The 24,069-nt window shown below is 39.9% G+C and overlaps 1 protein-coding gene across 12 annotated transcripts in view; it reads left to right on the forward strand.

Annotated features, from left to right (window-relative positions):
* The window catches only part of KALRN (kalirin RhoGEF kinase), a 514,381-nt gene that overhangs the window by 286,234 nt on the left and 204,078 nt on the right, over positions 1-24,069 (forward strand). For all 12 annotated transcript variants that reach the window (XM_069861465.1, XM_069861454.1, XM_069861453.1 and 9 more), the window contains one exon: positions 9,418-9,609. In XM_069861465.1, the coding sequence (XP_069717566.1) occupies positions 9,418-9,609 (192 nt within the window). The remainder of the gene's footprint in view (positions 1-9,417; positions 9,610-24,069) is intronic.

The raw sequence follows: 24,069 nt of genomic DNA on the forward strand, positions 1-24,069 counted from the left end.
TATTAATTGATCTTTACCTGCAGAACCCTATCATCATATTTCCTACTTTGTCCCATTTAAGCACAAAATAAGCCTCCATATTAAGTAGATACTCTTTCTATTGAGGGTGTCTTAAGGTGCCAAAGTGATACCTCATTCATACATTCTGCTAATCTAATAATTGCTGGCTTTGAAGGGTTGTGAGACCACCCAAGTTAACTCTGTCAAGTTTCTTCAATGCAGACTCTGCAAGTTGTCTCGTCTGATGGTTCTTTAGTTGTTTGTGTGTAAGACTCAGTGAATGAGTCTTCCTAGGGCAGCACTGCCGTCTCAGCTGGCAACATCTCTTGCTTCAGGAAAGGTGCTGAAGACGGTTTTGTGGGATTAAAACTTCATTCTTGTGTCAAAGGGGTGTTCTTCCAGCTCCTCTGTGGAGTTTTGTAGATCAAAACATCTTAAATTCCATCTCACAGAGTGTAAAGGCACACACATTTCTGACAGTTTAAACTGCACTTTCTTCAAGGGTGTTTATCAGATGTAGTCCTGCAATGACATCACAGAATCACTAGGTTGGAAAAGGCTGCCAGGATCATCGAGTCTAACCATTCCTATCAACCATTAAACCATGTCCCTCAGAACCTCATCCACCCGTCTTTTAAACACCTCCAGGGAAGGTGACTCAACCACCTGGGCAGCCTCTGCCAGTGCCCAGTGACCCTGTCATTGTCTTGATATGACCCTTTCATTGTCATGATGTGACCCAATATCCCCTTCTTGTAACATGAAGTATGCAAATTCCTTCCCTGGAAAGAGCAGGATGATTTACTTATCTCGTAATAGGTGATTAGTGGTTTATTTAATAGAGGAGATTGCACATGAATGCTCATTAAAATAAAACAGGGAAGAATGAGGAAGTTTATCAGGCTCCAAGTGAAGCCTTTGGTGGGTGTAGTCTTTCTGCCTACAAAAAGAATGAAATTTCTTGTCTTCCTGCTTGCTACAAAACTAAAAATGAATCTTGCAACACTATCAAAAAATCTAAGCAGAGGTTTAGTACTTTGCTAAACATACTTTTGAGCATTGTGATTTAGAAGAAGAAAATAGCTTTGGAGGCAACTTGCATAGATTGTGTGTTTTGGTAGTGATAGAAAAGTTCAGTGGTGGTTAAGCTGACCACACCAAACTAAGAAGTCAGCTTGTTCTTGTGTGTGTGTGGTATGTGGACACATGTTGCATCTATGTGTCATTGCATATTTATTAATATTGGATATGATGTGTGCTATTAGATGGCATTTTAAACATTACTTCACTCTGTGTTACACTGGCATTTCATTGAATAATGGTTGTGATCACAGTGGAGTTAATTAGCCTGATTGTGGTAATAAGAGCATTCTCTACTTGATGTATGACTGTATTCCTGATTGAGATGAACAGTTGATGTGATAAAATGTACTGTAGCTGACATTTTTTAATCTAAAGTAAGCACTCAATATGAAATAGCACAAAGAAGAATTCTTTTAGTTAATGTATTTTCAGCTGTTAATTCTAGTCTTGGTTATTCATTAGTTTGAAGGTCTAAGGTAGCTTTTAAACAATTTATCTGGGGTTTCAGCATTTGACGTAATGTGTGTCATTCTTTTAAATTCAAACAATAAATTCATCTAGATTCGTATGTGAACCCTGAGGGAAAATCATAAATAAAAGATAATGATACATGGATTAATATCTGGTTCTTGGCAATGATTAGTGAGGGTGCTGTGTGATGTCCACCTCATCATTTTCAGGAACTGCTTATTTCTCCTTCATGCTCAAGAATCCCTTATACTTAGATAATCCAGTGAAATCATGAAATCATGGAATCACTGGAGATTTTACATGGAGATGTAAAGTAGTAATTAATACCAGCTTATATCTGGCTTCTTAGCCAGCTGAAATGGGAGCAAACTTCACATTCCCCAAATCCATGAATGCTCCTGAACTGACCTAAGCCTCAAATGTCAGTGAGGAAAGAAGTAAGAATGGATCAGGAAATGCAGATGCTCAACCAGAAAATGTCCAAAGAAAAGTAATTTCAAACATTGTGAATGAGCCATAGTCTCACAGTGGGAGATGAGGTATAAGGACATTTCAACCTCACATATCAGCTGCAAAGATAACTTTTCCAGGAGATGGGGTAGAGGTTTTCTATGCATTGCTGGTGTGCTGAAGCATAGGTGGCAATTCGAGGTGCTCTGGTTCCTAGACCATGTTCAGAAATAGATGCAATGCTGGGAGCAGTAGCAATAATTTTGTTGAAATTGTGAAGTAGTTGGACACATACTCACACATGCTTGTGCTCACAAACTTACTCGAGACATTCATTTGTTAAGCTACTTAAACAGATGCGATTCAGTCATTTAAAGGTAGGCACATTCTTACACGTCCATCAAAAAATGAATATAAGAGGGTGTAGTATTTGAAGAGCTCAAACTTCAAGGACATTGCAAGGAGAACTGGGGCAAAACTATGACAATAAAAATTTAAGATGAATTGCCATATCTAAGGGAAGAATAGTCTGCAAAGAAGGTGATGGAAACTTCCTTAACCTGGGTATTTTTTGAAAAGATCTGAAGAAGTGTCTGGTTTTGTGTACAGTAGGGAACAATACTGTACAGTTAGAGCAAGTGGTTGCATGGCCTCTGAGAGGTGTTTAGTCTTTAACTTCTTTAACTGTAATTCCTGGTAAGTCTGTTTTGAATTAAAGCAATAGAGCACAAGTAAGAATACAGGTCTTGATTTGATTATGTGAAATTCAAACTGAATAAAATCACAACTTACATTAGATCATTGTATGCATTTAGCCTTTGCCCTTCTTGAGAGAAGGGGAGTTTTGACAAAGATGGATGCTTCCTTAAACCCCAGATTTATTTATCAAAGAAGTGCTTCATTGTGGTCACTTATTTTAGCTTTAGAATATTGTATTACTAAAGATATAATTCTCCACAAAAGCCTGACTATGAGATCACTTAAAAAAAAAAAAATGGAGGTAATTTTAACAAAATGTCTTGAGCTAAGAATCTGATAGCAGAAACTGAGCTTCATAATTAAGGATAACAATAGTTCGTAAGGATTCAGAAGAAATGCAGAGTCAGCTCCATAATTATCATTTTGTGAATGCAAATCGTGCTGTAGTTTCTGCAAGGAGGAGGGCTACCTGCTGTCTATGGGCAGAACAAGGGTACAAGGGCTCCAAAGTTCTAGTTGTAGCCCTTTACCATTTTTTGGCTCGTCCTGCAATCTTGAGTAAATGCCTAAGAGGCTGACCCAGTTCTTACCAAAGTCAGTAAGATCCTTTTAACTGTTCTCAGTGAGTGATGGATCAGGCTTTGAACTCTGCCTTGACATCTCATCTTCACAGCAGGAGTAATAATACTGTGATTTCATCTTTGGTGTTGAAGAGTCAAGTCACGACTAAAGAACAGAAAGGAGATATCACATCAGAGAAAGCCTATTAAGCTTCAGTCTGCAGGCGTAAAATGGGATTCACATCACTGGTCTTTAGTCAAGAAGATCAGATCTAAACTAGTCATCTAAGTTCTCTCTCTAGTTAGTACTTGCTGGCCTCTAGAGATGCCATCTCTTCTGAGCCTTTTACGTGCTAAAACCCAGGTGACAAAGATGTATGAATTAACGTGAGGAACGTTTGCCTGGAGCTGCCTTTCACAGCCCCAGAACTTGAATAACTCGGAATAAGGCAAACTGGTGCTGCCTCATTCCCCTTCAACATACCTAAACAACAGCCTAGGAAGTTCAGTGTCATGGGTACATGGTTTGTGTTTAATGAAATAGTGTATCTGACCACCTACCCTGGTCCCCCTGCCTCATTTTTCTCCTGATGTATACAGCTAAACATCTTTCTCTCACTGATTGGCATGGTTCACACCATGCTGGAGATCTTGGAGACAGTTACCATGCAAGCCTCTCTAACAAACAGCTGTGAGAAACTGTGCAAGAGGAGATTGTTCTGGAAAAAAACTGCCTAGTCCTGAGCTGTGAACTCTGCCCTGGACTACAGTCAGACACAGCTTTTTTTGCAATGTAATCTGCCTAGAAACTTGTAACCATAGACTAGTTACAAGTGTAGTTGCTAGGAATAGAGGGAAAACTGCATGGAACCATTTTCTGAAAACGCATTTGGTTTGAAACCAAAATGCTGCACTACATTGATCCATGTCTTAAAAATGCAGTGAAAAGCACAAATACCCCCTCCCAATTTCCTCCCTCCTTTTTTTTTTTTTTATTTAAGAAGGATGTGGTGGTCCTCAACTGCATCTAGAGGAGGGCAACAAAGCTGGTCAAAGGGCTGGAAGGCAAGTCCAATAAGAAGCAGCTGAGGACACTGTGTTTGTCCAGTTTGGAGAAAAGGAAGCTGAAGGGTGACCTCATGGCTCTCTACAGCTTCCTGAGGAGGGAAAGAGGAGAGGGAGTTGTTCATCCCTTCTTTCTGGGAACCAGTGATAGGATGTGTGGGAATGGCTCAAAGCCACACCAGAGGAGATTTAGACTGGACATTGGGAAGCATTTCTTTACCAAGAGGGTGGTCACCCTGGGACAGGCTTGCTAGTGAGGTGGTCAATGCCCCAAACCTGTCAGGATTTGAGAGGGATTTGGACAATGTCCTTAATAACACTGTTTAACTTTTGGTCAGCCCTTAAGTGGTTGGCCAATAGAACTAGATGGTTTTCATATGTGTGTTCAAAATGAACTATTATACTCCATCCCATTCTGATTTGTTTCTGAGCAAGATGTTAGATTTCTTTAGCTTGCAATGCATATCATCAATAATATTTGTGTTCTGCTGCCTTTAACCTTATGTTGGTCGAAGAATTAACTGATGCATTATTCTCTATATTTTTCATTTAGTTATTTTTTTAATTTTTAATTAGGAAAAAGTACGAAATACTTTTATATCAGCATTTGAACCCTTTGGCTGGTTTGTACTGAGCACTGCTATGCTATTGTCTGTGTAACAGATGAGGTTAAGCACTAACTGCATGCAGCCAGTGCTCTCTGATATTGAGTATCAATGCAACTCCTACTCTTGGTTAAAAAGATTTGGAGAGAGCAGTTGACAAAACACATCTCTGGCACAAAGATTGTGGACAAAATAATGTTTGTTTTAACTTTAAGGAAATCCCTTAGACAGTTTGTGGAGAGCACAATGTTTGGATAGTGCATTTCCAATGCAGCGATGTCTTCATATGCTTTAACCTGGAGACACTGTGGAATCTTGATTGAGATCTGCTACCAGGGTCAGAGATGGAAACGGATCCTGATGTTTTGGCACTTGTTGGTCTGAAATGCAAAGGAAAGCATGATAAATGTAACAGGCAAATTTCACATCAGCTTTTTCATAAACCATTTTTTCAACTTCCTACAGAATATCAAACTGTTAATAATTAATGTATCAAGGTTATGGGAATCCTGTTAGTAAATATTGCTGTGGGATAAGACAGCAATCATCTCCACATCCAGATTGTGGCAGGGATTGTTGCATAGGCTTTGTTAGTCTATTTCTTTTCCATAATTGTGTTTATTTTTGTTATTTGCAAGAAAATGAAGAGATGAATGCCTCTTGGTTCTGTCTAAAATGAATTCCAGAAGCGTGTATTACAGCTATTTCCATTCTGAAACCTGAAGGGTGCAGTTTCATTTTCTTGTGATTGCAGATTTCATGATTGAAATAGGTGATTATGCAAAGATTAGGATAGAAATATTATTAAGACATTTAAGATAGAATTTAATTTTGTGCTTGAAACAGTGCAGAAGTATGCCAGTTAGCAGATCACTGAGAATTTCAAAGGTTTATACATGACAATTCTCTCAAGGGTTAATGCAACGTTAGGAAAAATACCACATGCTCCTAAAGTTTCAGAGAGCACATAATTTTATAACTCAGGAATTATTTTCTGTGGAACTTGTGATATCATTGTTTGATGAGAATTAATTTCAACAGATGTAGAAGAGACATTCTTCATGGGATCTTCCCTCTGGAGAGATTAGCCATTTTGGGTGTCACCTTCCTCAGGATGACACAGAATATCTTCAGTGGGTCTGTGGTTTGCAGAAAAGTGGACAGCCATGATTGTCCTTCTAGTAGCAAAAATTTCCTCCTGTGGTTAAATTAGTTCTTACCTTCTTCCAAATTTTTCAATATTGATGCCAGTTTTGAGGTGTACTCAGATGTCGTGCTGCTGGTAGATCCTTACAATTCTCAGAAGGGCTGGGAATCTGAGGAACCTCCTCTGGCTGCTTTTCTTCATCTCAAGACTCAATTCTCTCTCCCACCCTGACTGATCCAGGTGCAAAGACTTTCAAAGAAATGAAATAAGGGGCAGTACTCTGAAGAGTTTACTGACAAATGAGCGAGCTCAGGGTGAAAAACATACAAAGCAGGCAAGAAGTGCAGCCTTCTAGTACCGATCATGATGAAGCACTCAGGTTCAACACAGCTTTAGTTTAGAATTCGTAGAGAAATAGGTGTACATGAAAATATTTTAAATGTGTATTGACTTCTGATGTGATTTATGTGCACTTGAAGCAAATGAACAAAGCAAAAGTAAGGCAGGCCCTCACCAAATAACCAACCTCTAGCTTAATTGGCTGTGCTGAGTTTATAGCTCATCTGATAGTAGATGACAATCCTTTCATGTATATGTCAAATTCTGAAGTTCAAGGTGAGTGTGGTTAACTCCCTAGTGTGGTTGCTTATCTGAAATGTATCTAAAACTCTCAAATCTGCAACAGCGAGCTAGAAATCTGTCAGCACCAGGCATTCCTTCTAGAATGACAGGGATAAAACCATTAGTGTTTTACCTGTCATAAATTGCACCTGCTTTTAAACCCCAGACACTAAGCTGAGAATTCAGTGGGCAAAGATAGAAAAAAAAAGGTGAACTAAAATTTCAGCATACTTGAAATGTGCTGTGTTCAGGCTTCTTGTGTGTGAGACATTTAAGCAAACGTGTCCAAAGTTAGGTATGAATGCTTCAGGGAAGCATCACTGTATGCTGACAGTGCCTGGCACAGCCCAGGGGAAACACTGCATGTGGCTCCTTTCACATCCAGCTAGATTCCTTGCAGAAAATCCCTGTTGCCTTTGGAGAACATTGTGCCGTACAAAGGGACTGCTGCAGGATCACTGCATCCTTACCGGTCTGTGCACTATGGCCAGAGCCTCTATTGAGGCCAGTCTACACTCTTTTTTGCCTCAGAATATAGGGCTTAGCCTGCACGCTTTTTGCCATGCGGTATCTGATCATCGTATTGGTGAACTCACTTGTAATGGTTTTCAGCAGAGATGAAAGCATGTTAGGGATTCATGTATTTCAGTAAAGCTGTATTCTTATTGTATTTCAGCAAGGGTGTTTGTGTCTCGAATCTGTGCCATAAGTAGAGAATGAATGCATTTAAAAGTATGCTAAATATTGTAAATAAAAGCAGGGGACAATCTTTTGCCTAGGAAGCCTGACTGATGCTTGAGCTGTTGTAGTGGTAATGTGTGAAAAACTCTTACAGTGGAGCAGACTTTGAAAAATAGTGCTAGTGTTGGCATTTGTTCTGAGTGCTATTGGAAGAGAATTATTCAGAAAGGATGCTGTTAAGTGAAACTGGACCCAAATTCAAATCTTATTAAATGGAACATTTTAAAAAATTCTCAGCTAAAGAGATTTCCAAAAAATGATTATTAACACATAATGTTTTGCCACTGTTAACAACCCAACCACTATAGCAGTGGCCTGAAAGTGAGAGAATAAAAATTTACTATTAGTAACAAAACTGTCTAGAATATGTTCCTCACAGTCCAAAAGGAGAAGTGCAAATACTCTAAATTTATAGTCAGACCTCAGAAACTGGGAAAATGAACAGTGAATGAGCTGTTTTCTTTCTGCTTTTTATAACAGGAAATATTTTCCCCCAATAAATACTTGGAGGCCAGTGTTCCATATTTTTATTGAATATTTTCTCCAGCAACAACTATTGACTGCAGTAAGTTATTATCTGAGGAGGAACAACATGACTTGATTAATGGCTTTTATGCTTGTCAGTGTTCCTCTAATGTTCAGACGTACATGTGTGCCCATAATGTTCAAAGCTATTTTGTGTATGTGTATAAAATGAAAGCATTTTTAAACTGAAGAGGGTTTTCAGTAGGGTTTTGTAGAAGAAAGTGCTAGAATTCTTCTTCTTTTGGTGGGGAGGTTGAAATTCCCAGTGAGAGAAGTCTAAGGCCAATGCTGAGCATTTCTGAAGATCTCTCTCAGTACTAGAAACACCCTTAAGCTGATATCTTTGTTTCTTCTTATTTTTGTTAAGTGTTAAACACCACAGAGCTATTGGCCTCAGCTTGAGTGAAGAAAGCTTTTCAGTGACAGCAAGGGCTGTCTAGGTTTAGATAGCTAAACATGTAGCTCTGTGGCTGTGGAGCAGATGACACTTCCCATTTCTACTCTTATTTATGAGACTCTCTGCTGTATTAATTAGTTCAGTGGTGTTTTCCAGAAATATGGAAGATGGAGGGAAAAGATGGACAGGTAGTTTGAAAGCTGAGATAGTTTTGATGGAATTCACCTCTGTTCCTTCACAGTCTGGCATGCCTTCGGTACATGCTTTAGCCCCAGTGTTCCTCAGCTCCCTGCCTGTAAAGCAGGGCTAACAGATCTCATATCTCAAAGGCCATGGTGATGGGGTAAATCTTTTCAGGATGGTGAAGTGTTTAAATTCCTATCTAATGGAGGGGAGGTAGGTACCTTGGACAGACTAGAAATTGCACCCCTACGGAGCCATCTGAGCCTCACATATTGGCAGCTGCAAGATAAACAAATAGACTTACTCCAGTTAGAAATATGATGCAGGACAGTAGACGGGAGGAAAAAAGTAGAAGGAACTTGAAGGCACTGTCTTCTCAAGTTATCTCACAAAAGCTACTGAAAGGCAAATATTTCTTGAGGCTGAGTCATATCTGGCTGACATGATTGCATGCTGTAATGTGATAGCTGTTGGGAGGCCTTTGCAACGAGCTTGTAGCTGAGTGTCACGTGAGACACTGTAGGCTTCGGAGGTGGTTATTCCCACTTGCTTCATTACATTGTCTTTGAGAAATTCCTGGGGACTTGGAAATAAACAAGTGCACAGTCCTGTTGCTGTGCCTGGCAGGATTGGGCTGGGATGGTGTGTTTCCCATAAGAAAATATTTCACATGTACTCAAGGATTTTTCTGTGTGGCTTTATACAATCTTCTTTCACAGATGACAGTGCTAGTAGCAATTATTACTATTGTTTTTGAACTCTGGTAATCACTTGCTTTCATGCCTTTGAAAGTATAAAGAGCTTGTCTCAGGAGTTTACTTGCCGCAATTATATTACTCATACTCTGTTTCTCACTTTGTTTGCTGATAGAATACATACACCAATGCAGACAAGCTTTTAGAGGCTGCAGAGCAGTTGGCTCAGACTGGGGAATGTGACCCTGAAGAAATCTATAAAGCAGCCCGGCATCTGGAAGTACGGATTCAGGATTTTGTCCGGAGGGTGGAACAGAGGAAACTTCTCTTGGACATGTCAGTCTCCTTCCATACCCACACCAAAGAGGTAAGATGTGCATGAGGGAATTTATCTGTGTAATGCTACAAGAGGCTGACTGAAAGCTTTGATGACACAGAAGAGGCATCTTCACTGCACACGGCTGATATCCAGTTCATTTGACGTATGTGACTGACTTTTATAAAGAGGGAATGAAATGTGTGAATGACATAGTATGCTAAAATATAGGGACAGCATATCTAACATATCAAGCAGTGCTTCATTCACAACTAGAGTATATTGTTAGAAAGCAAGATTCTCTTGTAAGAACATGAGTTGATATTAACACATTAGGTATAAACATGCTAGCAGCGTGATATGTGTCCTCAGAGGAATTCTGTTTGAATGTAACGTTAATTAATGTAGTGATTATTGTTAAGTGTTACTGAAAATCTTACATGGTTTAATGAGGCAGACTTTACTTTTCAAAATTATGGTTAAAGACTAAATGGCCACATACTGAGACAGTGAATCAGGGAGGACCTGAGTAAATGCTGTTTAGTGTAATTGAAAAATATCCAGAGATAAGGCTGTCTCGACAGAGATGCAGTGGGCCGGACATCAAATGGGAGGCCACTGGGGATGTAATTAAAGCATACTTTACATTTTTCTGCAGACCAAAGGCCATTCAGTGATGAGTGACTTTTAAAGACAGGGTTTCTGCTGAGATGGAATTAGTCAGAATGGTTGTTTTCATACTTGGCAGCTTCTGTTTGCAAAAGCACATTTGATCAGAAAGATGCTCTTAGAAGAAGAAAGCTTTATCTGTGTTTGCCAATTTACATGTTACAAACAAGCTGTGTACGGCAGGCTTTAGCATGTTGGGAAGCCTCCTTAAATGGAAGCTGTATGCACACATTCGTACACAGACACATACACATATAATCACAGAATCACTAAGTTTGAAAAGACCTCCAGGATCACTGGGTCCAACCATTCCTATCAATCACTAAACCATGGCCCTCAGCACCTCATTAACCCATCTTTTAAACACCTCCAGGCATGGGGATTCAACCAGCTCCCTGGGCAGCCTGTTCCACTGGCCAATGATCCTTCCTGTTAAAATTTTTTTTCTGATGTCCAGCCTGGTGGAGTTTGAGGCCATTCCCTCTTGTCCTGTCCCCTGTCACTTGGGAGAAGAGGCTAGCTCCCTCCTCTCCACAACCTCCTTTCAGGTAGTTATAGAAAGAATAAGGTCTCCCCTCAGCCTCCTCTTCTCTAGGCTAAACACCCCCAGCTCCCTCAACCGCTCCTCATAAGGCCTGTTCTCCAGCCCTTTCACCAGCTTTGTTGCTCTTCTCTGGACTCGTTCCAGAGCCTCAACATCCTTCTTGTAGTGAGGGGCCCAGAACTGAACACAATATTTGAGGGGCAGCCTCACCAGTACCAAGTACAGAGGGAGAAAAACCTTCCTGGACCTGCTGGTCACGCTGTTTCTGATACAAGCCAAGATGCCATTGGCCTTCTTGGCCACCTAGGCCACTGCTGGCTCATATTCAGTCGGCTGTCGACCAACACCCCCAGGTCCCCCTCCTCCAGGCAGCTCTCCAGCCAGACTTCTCCTAGTCTGTAGCTGCACAGGGTTGTTGTGCCCCAAGTGCAGGACCCGGCATTTGGCCTTGTTAAACCTCATCCCACTGGACTCAGCCCAGCGGTCCAGCCTGTTCAGATCCCTTTGCAGAGCCTCCCTACCATCCAGCAAATTGACACTTCCTCCCAGCTTAGTGTCATCCGCAAACTTGCTTAGGTATATAGAAGATATATTATACTTATATGGAAAGTATATTATACTTGGGTATATGGAAGACAGTTGGAGTTAAAGTTTGTCTATTATAGCTCTTGATATATGAAGGTTTTCCTTTTACATCCTGCTTCTGCATTATGGTGAAATCTAGTTACTTTAAGCTTGTGAACAGTACTATTGTTTCCAGAGTAGCTCAAACACTTACAGTTATGCTTGATAGCTGCAGGGGAAACTTAATTGGTTATTTCCTTAGTCAAAATTATTTCATAACAGTTTCCTACTGTGATGTCCTTTCTCTGTTTCATATCAACTGATCTCCTCTCTGGGTTCTGACTGGAAATGTACTCAGCCATGGTGATACCTCACAGCCTACAGAGCTGAGCTGGACCAAGCGCAAGTTCTTGCTCTAGCAACTTGCTCCCTTGGCCAGGTCAGATCCACACCATCCATGCTCATTTTATGAAACTGCTGAAAAATGAATTCACTGTATTTGCTGAGATTTTAGTCCCAAACAACAAAGATAATATTAGATTCAAATTTTAAAGTTGTGATTTATCAAGTAGAATTCCCTTTGAATCAGTAGAACTTTTAGTTGAGTTAAAGAGTTTGGAGTTAGATTTAAATTCTAGTAGATGTCAAGGCAAAAAAATGGTTTTGCTGCAGCAGTAACATACAGGGACATCCGAGATCCATTGCTGCTGTTTTACCAAGAGGCATTCCAGTTACAGTGCTGCCACATGCCTCCTTGGTTAACCTTGCCCCTTCTACCTGCCACACTGTGCCTGGTGCTGGTCTGTACTATACCCATCCAAACCCATCACTGAGGAGTGTCTTGGGGTGAGGAGAAAGCAGATTGGCGTGTTAACCTCTTTAACACCTGATGTGTTTTGCATTGTTGTAGAAGGGATTATTAGTTACTTAATATAACCATCATTATTCATTTCACCCTTTGTAGTTCTTAAAATCATTTCTTAAACTATTAACAACTGTTTCTCTTATGTCTTCGTAAATGAGTAAACAGTTCCCTTCATGTTTTCTTGGCAATAATGCAGGCAACTAAAGCCTAAATGTATTTTTCATCTATGTTTCCCAAACTCATTATTTCTTGACATATTATTCTACTGAGACAGAACTGGTGAAAGGGAGAATTAAGAAGAAAGGATTGGTCTTACTGACATGGTTTTAATGGAAACACTCTAAATGAACACGTTGTTGCTGACACTCTTCCCAGCACAGATGAATTGTACTTCTGATGCAGTAATTCCCAGGTGTTGATGAGTGCACTGACTGTGAACTTCTCACTGCTTCAACTGTACTCTGCCCACCTCTTTATCTCCACAGGTGACCACTCACATTCCCAGCACCTGAGAAATTTTTAACAGCTTTAAATGTGATCATGTCAAAGAAATGTTTCCTTTTGTAATCTGCCTTGCTGGAATTTCTTTGAGATAATATATAATGTTGGATTAGGAAGTCATTTAAATCCAGATATCCCATGAGCAATGAAAGTCAAGAGTGGCTCTTTTATACTACAGTAGACTTGAATTTAATGTGAAAGCATTATAAGAGGATTCCTTCTGCTCAATACTGACTTATACAGTTGAAGGAATACTGAAAAGATTGTCAGTTAAGCATAACAATAATTTCTGGGAGGTTGTTTGGGTTTTTTTAAAGTGGCTTTACTTAAGAACACGTGCAATAGGCTGAAATGATGACTCTCTGGTATGGTAGAAACATTTTAGAGGCATAAATTTAGAGCAATCCCCTAGATCGTTGTTATTGTCAAAACCCGTAAGTAAGGTAGTTGTTCTATCGCCACACCTATAAAGAAAATATTGTGTCCTACTGTCCTACATGTCCTATTATGATCACTTAGTTTATAGTTAATATATTCATACCCTTTTGAGCAGAAACATGGTACTTCAGGAATCAAATCCAATTATCTGTATGGCAGAGTGAAGTTATAAATTATTATTAGTGGGAAAAAATGCACTCAACAGACTTGTACCCAAATATTTTCTTTCAGGATTGTCATTGAATTCAGGTTCTTACTTCACGTCTGCATTAGTTTTGGCAGGAGTGTTAGATCTTGCAGTTTTATTATGAATTTCATGGTAGTTGATGTTTTCCTGTGAACTCTCAGCTGCTAGGACCAAATGATGACACAGGATTCTTGTCTGACATTTCATTTTGTTAAAAGACAATAGATTTTGAGCCTCTTGTAGAAGAGGTTGCAGATGTGATAAAATCACACGCTGAAGACTCAAAAACTTAAAGGCCAAGAGTAAAACATCTTGTAATATTTTACATTTGTATCACAGTTTTATACTTATGAGGAGTAGCTGAGAGAGCTGGGGTTGTTGAGCCTGGAGAAGAGGAGGCTGAGGGGAGACCTCATTGCTCTCTATAACTACCTGAAAGGAGGTTGTGGAGAGGAGGGTGCTGGCCTCTTCTCCCAAATGACAGGGGACAGGACAAGAGGGAATGGCCTCAAGCTCTGCCAGGGGAGATTTAGGCTGGACATTAGGAAAAAAATTGTCATGGAAGGAATCATTGGACAACTGCCAGAGGCCGCCCAGGGAGGTGGTTGAGTCACCATCCTTGGAGGTATTTAAAAGACGTGTGGATGAGGTTCTGAGGGACATGGTTTAGTGGTTGATAGGAATGGTTGGACTCGATAATCCTGAAGGTATTTTCCAACCTAGTGATTCTGTGGTTCTGTGATTTTGGTCCTGAAGTATTTTACAGTTTACAATTCCAATCCTAAAAATGTAGACACAAAAAAGCACTTTCACCATTTCCATATCATTAAAAGCTTTTAAAATCCTCTTGCATATTTAAATGATAACTTAGCATCTTGTCAATATCTTATGTTTCTGTAAAGATTTTCTTCCATTTTGTTTTGCATGGCTTAAAGAGGCAGGAAATATTGCTGCCACCAGTTTCTGATGCACAAACAGTTTCAGTGCTGGGGGTTAAACAACAGTATAGAAAGGCCTGGGAATTACTTTCATTAAGTGAGTGTTGAGATGAGGCTACACATAGACAGCTGTGTGTGATATGTACATGCAAATAAATTCTTGGATTCATTGGCATGATTCTAAGCTTTTAGGGTTAATGTAGGTATTTAGGAGAAGGTATATACACCTCAGTGTATTCTCTAAATAGCTGAAGTAAAGATTTCGTCTATTACTTGTGTTGGCTGATAATCAAATTGCTAAGTGAAGAACAAAAAGGAACTTCACTGAATTTAGATCCACTTGCAGTATATGGGTCTTACCTGAAATACAAAACAGTTCTGTGATTGCTTCATAGTTCTTCGGGGCATGAAAAGCATATTTTACCACCTCTAAGTGTCTCATACCTCAGTGGGTTTCAGATCACCACCTCTGTGTTGCCTTGTGTCCTGGAAGACAGGAGCTAAAAGCAGAAGAGGCAGTAGTGCAGTTTCAGGCCAAGTGCCCTGTGCTTTGTTTGCCCTTGGCAGGTGGGATGAGGTGCTCAGTGCTTGCCAGATGCTTAACCCTTGCCCAGTGCTTGACCCTGCCAGGTTTACCTGGCCCACAGAATTGGGAAATGAGTGTGCTCAGGAAATATTTAATGTTTAGAAAAATGAACTGCCAAACTTTTAACAGGTTCTTGCTGAACATGATCAGACTGGAACTTGGCAGAGGTCTTCTGAGTGACCAAGTTTGGGCAAATTTTTACAGAGAAGATAAAATGTGTGTTCTTGACATCAGGACTAAACCATGTAAAATTTCAAACCCTTGCTTAAAAGTATGGAGGTCTGGAGCATCTCACATGAGCAGAAATAAGACTCCTTTTCTAACATAGGCAAAGTTAGTCCATTTTCCCCACCCTCTCATTCTGGGTCTTTTACCTCAAAATTCATCAACTTCAGCCTTAGGCAGATACCTGGTATGGAAAGTTTCACTTTGAACAGCTTGTCTGATAAGGCCATGAGAAACTAAGAGCAAAGTCCAAGACTATTAAGTGCCAGACAGCTTCTTACATAGACCTAAGTTATTTGTGTTCAGCAGGTCACCTTGGTCACCCCATAGACATCAGTGGGGTTACTCAAGTGAGTAATGGGAGTTGGTTTACCCTGTCAGTTAGGAACAGTAACGGTGTTTTATTGCAGGCACTGCTGACTTAATTTTACTTGATAACTGAGGCCTGTGAAATTAAGTTCTCTCTGCTTCAGTTGAATATCGTGATTAGGAGATTATTTCAGTGTAGGTCACTAAATTTGACAGGGCTTGGCCCTCAAGTTGTGGTAGAGTTGCTGGGAAGCAGGGAGCAGAAAGCTCATGGGGCTAAGGTCTGCAGCTGTTGACTCTTGTCAGAAGACTTGACAGAATGAATCAAAGTTAATCACGGAGCAAACATGACAGTGGTTCTGAGATATATTGAGCAATCCTGTCATTCACTGTAAATTGACCCAGGATTCAAAGTTAATGTTACTGAACTTAATTTGTTGTTTGACTTTAACTGCAATCACCCATTAGATAATAGAGACTTGTGATGAATCTGTTTAGCAGTTCCACTTGCTGTCAACTTCTAGAAATCCTGAATAATTATTGATCTGCCACAAAGTATTTGTGTTACACACTTGTACACTACTCCAGTCCTGGTCGGTGCTTTTGTTCCTGTTCTCGTATTATGACCAGGTTTAAAAAACAATGAAAGCACAAAATACTAATATTACCCAAACTGGGATCTCTGCAGATAAGATATTCACTGACTGGCCATTTCACATCCCAGCACTTTTCAGTGTAAGAACCAAGCACCACATGTCTTGTTCGAAAGCTAGAAATTTTATTCTTTCCACGGAATAAAGTGAACTGCTGTAATACATACAAAGCAGCATACAAAATCGGACTTTGAAAATATATGCCCCTCCACTCACTACAGAGTTGTGAAACATCAGATCTTAAATTTATGCCTCTTAAAAGTATGAATGCTATTTTTGCTGGGAGCTGAATCTATGTAGTTTTATGGGGGGAGCATTGGAAGCAGAGAAATCTTAAGACAAGTGGGTGGAAAAAGCAAATGTGATTAAGTAAATGCAGATTTAAAAAAAAATAAAAATGCTCAGTTCATAAACATTTTGGTATTCCCGTCAGAGAGGGATTTGCAGGCAGAGTGCAGAGTACAGTGGAGAAGTGAACTGCCAGAGCAGCACATATGGGTAACGTGTGCAGCTCTTTGCCTGGATGGTAGATTCCTAAGAGAAGACAGATATTTTGCAAGCTTACTTTTATCATTCTGATAATTGGGGCTGTAGAGAGGGTTCTGCTGATCTAACAAGCTTTATTTTTGTGTGAGCTGTGTAAAAGTTCACTCTGGGTTATCAGCTATCATTTACCATGAAGCAGCAAATCCCTCTCCAACTCCAGAGCATAGATCGTGCCTCTAACCAAAATGTAAACATTCACCAGTCGGTCATGTTGGTCATTTCTTTGCAGAGGTAAATCTTTTCTGTAAAGCTACCAGAGATCTGGGACTGAGGAACCAGGACAGCTGGGGTGGTGTGGGGTTCCTCTTTTTCCTGTCCATTTGTTGTCTAGAAGTAAGGTTTTTTCATGAAGGATTAAGAAGCTGGGAATGGAGAGAGCTGTGGTATCCTGGCAGCACATCCCACTCTTGAGCTGGGGAGTTTGAAGCATGGCCAGGCTGCTAGAGAATAAAATTGTTCCATCTGTGACAGCAAAAAATTGTGAGACAGAGTCAAGGTAGTAAGAAATAAATGTCTTTAAATGCAGCCATATAGACCAATCTCAGGAAGTCTGACCTGCAACAGAGCAGGGGCTGGTGCATGGAAGAGAATTATTTTCCATCATTCTACTATCTGCTAACCAAAGGATTCCTACAGACTGCATTTAATTTCACACTTTGCTATCTGAATTTTTCAGGCCATTCGCCAGCATTTTGACTACTTGATCTCACTCAAATATCATCATTGGCTCCTGAGGACTCATGTATGAGTTTTATGTGTTAGAGATGAGTCTCCAGCCTGTGTGCCTTGTGCTCCAGGTAATGGTGGTTCATGCTGCAGCTAGAAGGGTGTTTTATGAGTGCCTTTAAATAGAATCTGTCAACTCTTATAAAGTATCCTTTTATTAGTCACATTACAGCCCATTTTCCTGGTTTCCTGAAGCTGAGGAAGATGAGCTTCTCCCAGTTCCAGTGTGTGGGCTTCCAGCTTTTACTGCTGTGTACAAAGGCAACAGAGTGGGTAGCCAGTGCCTGTGATAATTTACGTACTGACTAAATTTCCAAAGCCACTTGGGGGCTCTGAGAGGCACTCCTATAATTTATTCATCGCTCCAAAGCCACATTCCGTTGTGCCTTAACTACAGTTATGCAACAGAGTCTACATGACTACTTTCAAAAGGTTCGTGTAGTGACTCAAGCTGATGGATCCAATAAGACTGGTTAGAGAAAGTTCCCAGAGTTTGTTTATTCCTTAGCAAGTTTCTGAATGATTCAGAATTGTCACAAGTGATTTATTTCAGGGATTCCTAGGGTGTACTCCACAAAGTTGCTCAAAAGGCTCAAAGCAGCAGATCAGGGTAAGATTGCATGTGGCTGGTTGGTCACTGGAAAAAGTACAGGGGAAAGAGGAGTGCAACTTGCATTTGAGAAGTAATGAAATATTTAGAACCAGAGAACAATTTAGAGGAAAATGTAACGGTACCAGCATTTATTTAAGTAAATTGAGAATTTGTAGTGTATATTTTACAGCTAGAAAGCTCCTTCTGCACCAAATTGTACTGTATTACACTGGTGTAAATCTGAGTATGTCTTTTGATATAGGAAGAACTTCTCCAAGCCTGTCATCAGTATGATAAACTGCAGAATTTGGTTTGCTTAGTACAATTACTGCAGTTAATTGCATTCTGATTCATAATTACAAATAACCTGTATTGAAATTATACAAGAACATGTGTTTGCAATCCATAATGGTAGCAGAAGAAACACAGAACATGTACCTCTCATTCTTCAGTTATAAGCCAGCTTTCTCTCCTAGGGTGAATAGTCCCCGAATTACATTTACATGACCTTGGGCTGGGGATCTGCACACTCCCTGATGTAAGCATAGCTACCCAAATCACGTTCCCCTTGAGAAGAGATTATTTTGTGCTATACCAATCTGGTCCATGCAGGACTTGGAAAAAGCATCAGATGTTTAGGCATTGCAAATCCTTTCGCCATAGGCAAGAGTACTAATTAAAAAGTGTCGGCATTCAGAAGCACCAGATGCAGCCCTACCAAGGATGAATGTCAAGAAATTGGCAAGGAAAAGAGACAAAGCAAGAAAGAGGTTAGGAAGAGATCAGATTTTTTTTTTTGTTGGTTTTTTTTTCTCCTTTTTAACAGAATCTTCCCTTTCTTTCCACTTGCTGTTTCTTCCCAACTGGTTTGTTGGTATCTGACAATGTTACTTCTTGCAGCAGGGTGCCTCATCAGCTGTATCTTACCATGGAAGCCACATATTGTGTCATTTCATATGTAGCGTTTGGTCATATCCTATCTTGTCACATTTTATTAGGTGTGCTGTCATTGTGGGACACTTCACTGGTGGCATGCGGTCACGTTACAGCTCATCATTACATACATTGTTTTTTCTGTTGCTGTGACATTTCCACGAGACCTTGAAAGTGACTTTGGAAAATGTTGAAATATGCTTCCAATTTGTAACCATCAGTTCTTTCAACTGAAAGGGCACTGGATGCTTTCTAAATGTGAATAAACAGCTGACTAAGATTAATTTTGGTGAGAGGTTTTATCTCCACCATGTTGGTGCAGGAAAATCAAGGTAAAGCCTTTCATAAAGGCTGCACAGTGAAGCCAGGCTAACAACAGCACTTGAACAGGTGCTTAGACGTGAGCATAGGCTGAAGTTCTGCCATAAATTAACCTGAACTTGAGGTCTATGTGATTTTCTAATGCATATTATGACAAAGCTAGATGTAACCGCTCAGAATAGGATTGTGGAGCCTGGCATAGTAGCAGAGGAAAATAGGGTTGATGGACATTTCTCTGGAGCAAATCTGTTTGTCTTTGGGTTTTTTTCTTAAGATGCCCTTGGTTCCCTACACAATAACGTTCCAAGTCATGAAGTGGAAACAGTGCAAATCAGGTGGGAAAAGAAGGCCCCCATATTTAACCACATTCTTTTGTATTCTGCCCTGGCCTTCATTGCTGTGATGGATGTTTATTTTACTGAGTTGGCATTAGCATCCTTTTGGGGCCTGGTCTGCGACACATGACACTTCTCTGGCATAGTAAAAGGGTACAACATATACCCTGGAAAGCTACTTGTTTCTTTTAACATCCTTGTTTTGAACAACTAGCAAACATGGATTGAACTGTTTCTTTGTTTTCCACTCATCTCATTGCTCAGTGTTATTAAACTGATATTGAGGGGACTAAAACTCATCGCTGGCATTAGCAAATAGCAGCATATAAAAACTGGGTGTTTAATAGTTATTCCAAACATGCAGGCAATATTTTCTTAGCAATCTCTTTAGCTCCTAGATTTCGTTTAAAGTGGTCCCTTGCTTTAAGTCAGAAGCATTAATTTCTAGGTAACAGGCACAGATGTCCTTCAAACCTTCAGAAATCTGTCTCATTAAGTACTTGAGAAAAATGAAGGGTATTGCATCATATAAAATAGCTGGAATAAGGAGCTGTATTGTCACTTGGATGGAGGGAAACTGACTGTGTTTTATGTCCAAGAAAGATGCAGAAGTTGTTGCAATGTATGAGAAGTGCCAGATGCTCCCCCAAAAGAAGGGGGAGTGTGTGTCATTCTTCTTTTCCACTGGCCCAGTAATCAGAAGAGAATTGTTTTTCATGTTTCAAGACATGGTTAACTTGATAAATAAAGCTCAGTTTTGTAGCCTCTCTGGACCTTCAGCAGGGATGTCTTAGGGCTAGACTTCTGTGGAACTGACAACTATGACATTTTTAGATGTAGTTTGCCTGAGTCAGATTTATGGCTGGATCTCTCAGAGGGATTTAATTCAGGTTTTACCACTTATGTGTTATTATTTCCATATCCAATTAATCATACCAAAGAACAGATAAGTTCGAAGGAAGCACAAAAAATATTTTTGTGTTAATTCTTTATTGTTTTCCAGGATTCTCTATCTTTCAGTTTAGTACATGCTAAGTAATACAGTGTAGAGATTGTTTCCTTTTGTGGACCTAAAAAGACAGTTTTATGTAAGTCACCAGAGCTGCGTGTGGAAATGTTATGCTGTGTGTTTGAAATGACTGCATGCATCTACATACACCCTCTGTACAGGATCAACAGTAGTTTGACATGTGTATGTGAATGGGACAGGTGCTCACAAATTCTGCTTGTGCTAAGAATAAAAGAAAAAAGTTCTACAAATATAAGATAAAAATTGTCTTGCATAATACGTCAAATTTCAATGAAAAATTGAACCACCTCACCCCATCTAAGCTAGCTAGCTTTTTAGAGTAGGTCTTAGCATGAATTAGGAAACACACAAGGTGTCTGGTGATTAGGGGTTTAATAGTCAGGACTTTTAAAAATCAGATAAATGGTTACATTGGAATTAAACATCAAGCCCTAACAGGGACTGATTTTCCTGAGCTGTGACAAACAGGATGTGATTTTTATTTTATGATTAACAGCTCTTGTGACTCTGGTGTTTCAATGACAAGCGGTTTATCTTTTTGTTGCTGTGGCATTCACAAGTTGGGTTGGTAGCAATTTATTTCAGGTGCTGTTGTAGTACATAACCAAGGAGGTTTTGAATCAGGTTCCTGTTGTAAATTTTTCCTGAAATATCTTCCTAGTCTTATTAATATTGACTGATTCTTTGTATTAGGATTTCCCAGGGATTGGTGGAGTCTAAAGGATTAAAGGCCTCTGAGTCAAGGATGACCTAGATTCTGATAGATTTTAGTGTGCAAATCCTTACAATCAGAGGTCATTATTGGAAACATCTGAAACTAATATGAGTTAATATATTTGAGTGCCCTCTAAAATTAATGACTGTTTCAGTCCTAGGTGAGTACAATTTATGTTTAAGTAATTTAAAAATTGCTTTGATTTATAAGTGTACTCAAAATGTGACTTAGGATCTTAAATATCCAAATCCTTTCGGCTGCTGCTGAAAGTTGGGTTCTGGAGACACTTTTGAACAGGGTTTTCTTCTGAAGTTGCAGTAGGGTATGAGAAACTTTCTCCTCTGCTTTAAGATGATCATTTCAAGAAAAGAGCAGATTCCTAACAATGAAACAAGTTCTTGATTTCACTTTCGTATTTGTAAAGGAAAATCCCTGAGTGGAAAAATGAAATATGATGAAGAAAAGCAAAAAATCAAAAAAACTACTGGCTTCCCCAACTTGAAACAGAAGGATGATTTATATGCATGGCCATTTTTCCTCTTCTGTGTTTATGAAATGCTTCATTACCTGAAGATCTGATAAGCATAGAAAATAATATTCCCGAGCAACCTGTTCCTCACCTACTATAGTCCAGCTTTCCCAACTGTTTGAGTGGGTGCAGGGATCAGATCAAACCCAGGAATATTCTTGATGCAATTTGTATGTGGAGGCATTAGTGCATTTTCCTTTATGGTGGCTTCCCAAATTTCAGCTCCTGGATCTCAGGCCACAAATGAAAAAGCTCTCTATTTGACTCCTTAAGTATGCTTTCTTTCTTCCATTTATTACACAAGCCTGACTATTTAATTATATGTTTCTTTTATTAATATCTGCCTTTTTATATCATGCTTTTCTCCTGAGAATGTGAAAATATGTAAGCAACCTGAGCAAAGACATTCCATTTTAGGCCAGTAGTAGGGTGGGCCATTCTGATTTTAAACAGAGGCGTTTGCCCAAAGTATTCAAAGCTGATTCTGAAAATCTATCTGAAAAGCCTTCAAATTAAGTATATGTTTTAAAAACTTGATTTTGCAAGTCTACCAAGTGAGGAGTTGGTAGTAGAGGTGTGGACAGCACAGGGACCTGGGCTCTCCCTTTTCTGTTCTCATGAGCAATGCTGGGACAGATTCTGATTTTAATTATTTTAGTTTAGATCAAGGTGATAACCTTGAAGTCAGTAGAGTGCGTATAGTGTAACATTCAATGACTGGCCTTAGGTTTGGACCCTAAGTTTAGCCTGGAGAAGAAGAAGCTGAGGGGAGACATCATTGTTCTCTACAACTACCTGAAAGGAGGTTGTGGAAAGGAGGGTGCTGGCCTCTTCTCCCAAGTGACAGGGGACAGGACAAGAGGGAATGGCCTCAAGTTCTGCCAGGGGAGGTTCAGGCTGAACATTAGGAAAAAAATTTTTCATGGAAAGGGTCATTGGGCACTGGCAGAGGCTGCCCAGGGAGGTGGTTGAGTCACCTTCCCTGGAGGTGTTTAAGGGACAGGTGGATGAGGTGCTGAGGGGCATGGTTTAGTATTTGGTAGGAATGGTTGGACTCAATGATCTGGTGGGTCTTTTCCAACCTGGTGATTCTATGATTCTATGATTCTAATTGTGAGAAGCCTTGCCAGCTGGTGCTTAAGACCTTCCTCTCCTCTCAATTTTCATGGATAGGCAGGATTCGCAGTCTCAGAAGAAAACCTGTAGGATGGGGATCCAGTGCTCCTCGTTTTGAACAGGAATGTTTTTTACCAGCTCTTTTGCCACCCCCACACAGCGTCTGTTGCCTGCTTCATGTGTACTTCTAGGTCCCTTTGAGGCAAACTACTTTGAAGCTCCCTGGAACGGCAGGGTTCCACCAGCACTGCATCCTTTGACATTTCCAATAGCTCTGATGCAACACGTTGTTTCCTGCACCTGTACTTCTCTGCCACCTTGGAGAATTTACCAGCAGAATGTGGGTTAATGGGGCAGGCATGGCACAGCAAATAGCCTCTCTGGCGAAGTCATTAGGATTTGCTGGCAGACTTCCAGCTCAGTTGGTGCACTTTTACACTCTGTTTTCAGAGCAAGCTTAAAGGGGAAACCTTCATTTGCTTTAAGCTTTTACAGGCTGCTGGGTCTTGCCTGCCACCATCCAGATCTCTGATGAACAGCTGGCTGGAAATTCTCATCTAAGCACTTACTCGAATGATTTGTTGCTGTTTTGAAATTGGTAGTCAAGTCTATTTAAAATTAATGGATCTACATGGGACTGATTAGTGATATTGCTATCTGCTATGTTTGAATTTTCCCAAAGTTAAAAAGCAGAGCCTGAGGTGCATTTTGAGGTGGGGGTAGGTGGCAGAAACCCACAAAAAAAACCACACCAAAAAAAAAAAAAAAAGAATCAAACCAAGCCCTCCACAAAACCTTTTGCCTGGGAAAGCAAGGTGAGCTTGCACAGCTGGACTTCAGCCAGTAGCATACATACATACCAAAGATTTTATGTCTGTTCTGCAACAGGCTTCAACTGCATGTGAAATAAATAGCAACTAATACCATGCAACTCAGGAAAGGTTTAGGTTATCACAGCTCTAGGGCTTGTAATTTGTTACTTGTGTAAAGAGATAATAAGAATAATATAATTAGTTCTTGTCACATAATAAACTGAAATGCAAATTAATTTTGAAAAAATATATCTTCTATTACAGTTATTTTACTTTGTTGCTTAAAATGGAATTGCATCAACCAGAACTGATTACCAATGCATCTGGTTTTTTTAGAAATTCTATGTCCGTTTTCATGTGAAACATGAAGCCGTAGT

The sequence above is a fragment of the Phaenicophaeus curvirostris genome, chromosome 7, assembly GCF_032191515.1.
Source record: "Phaenicophaeus curvirostris isolate KB17595 chromosome 7, BPBGC_Pcur_1.0, whole genome shotgun sequence".
Taxonomy (NCBI): Eukaryota; Metazoa; Chordata; class Aves; order Cuculiformes; family Cuculidae; genus Phaenicophaeus; species Phaenicophaeus curvirostris.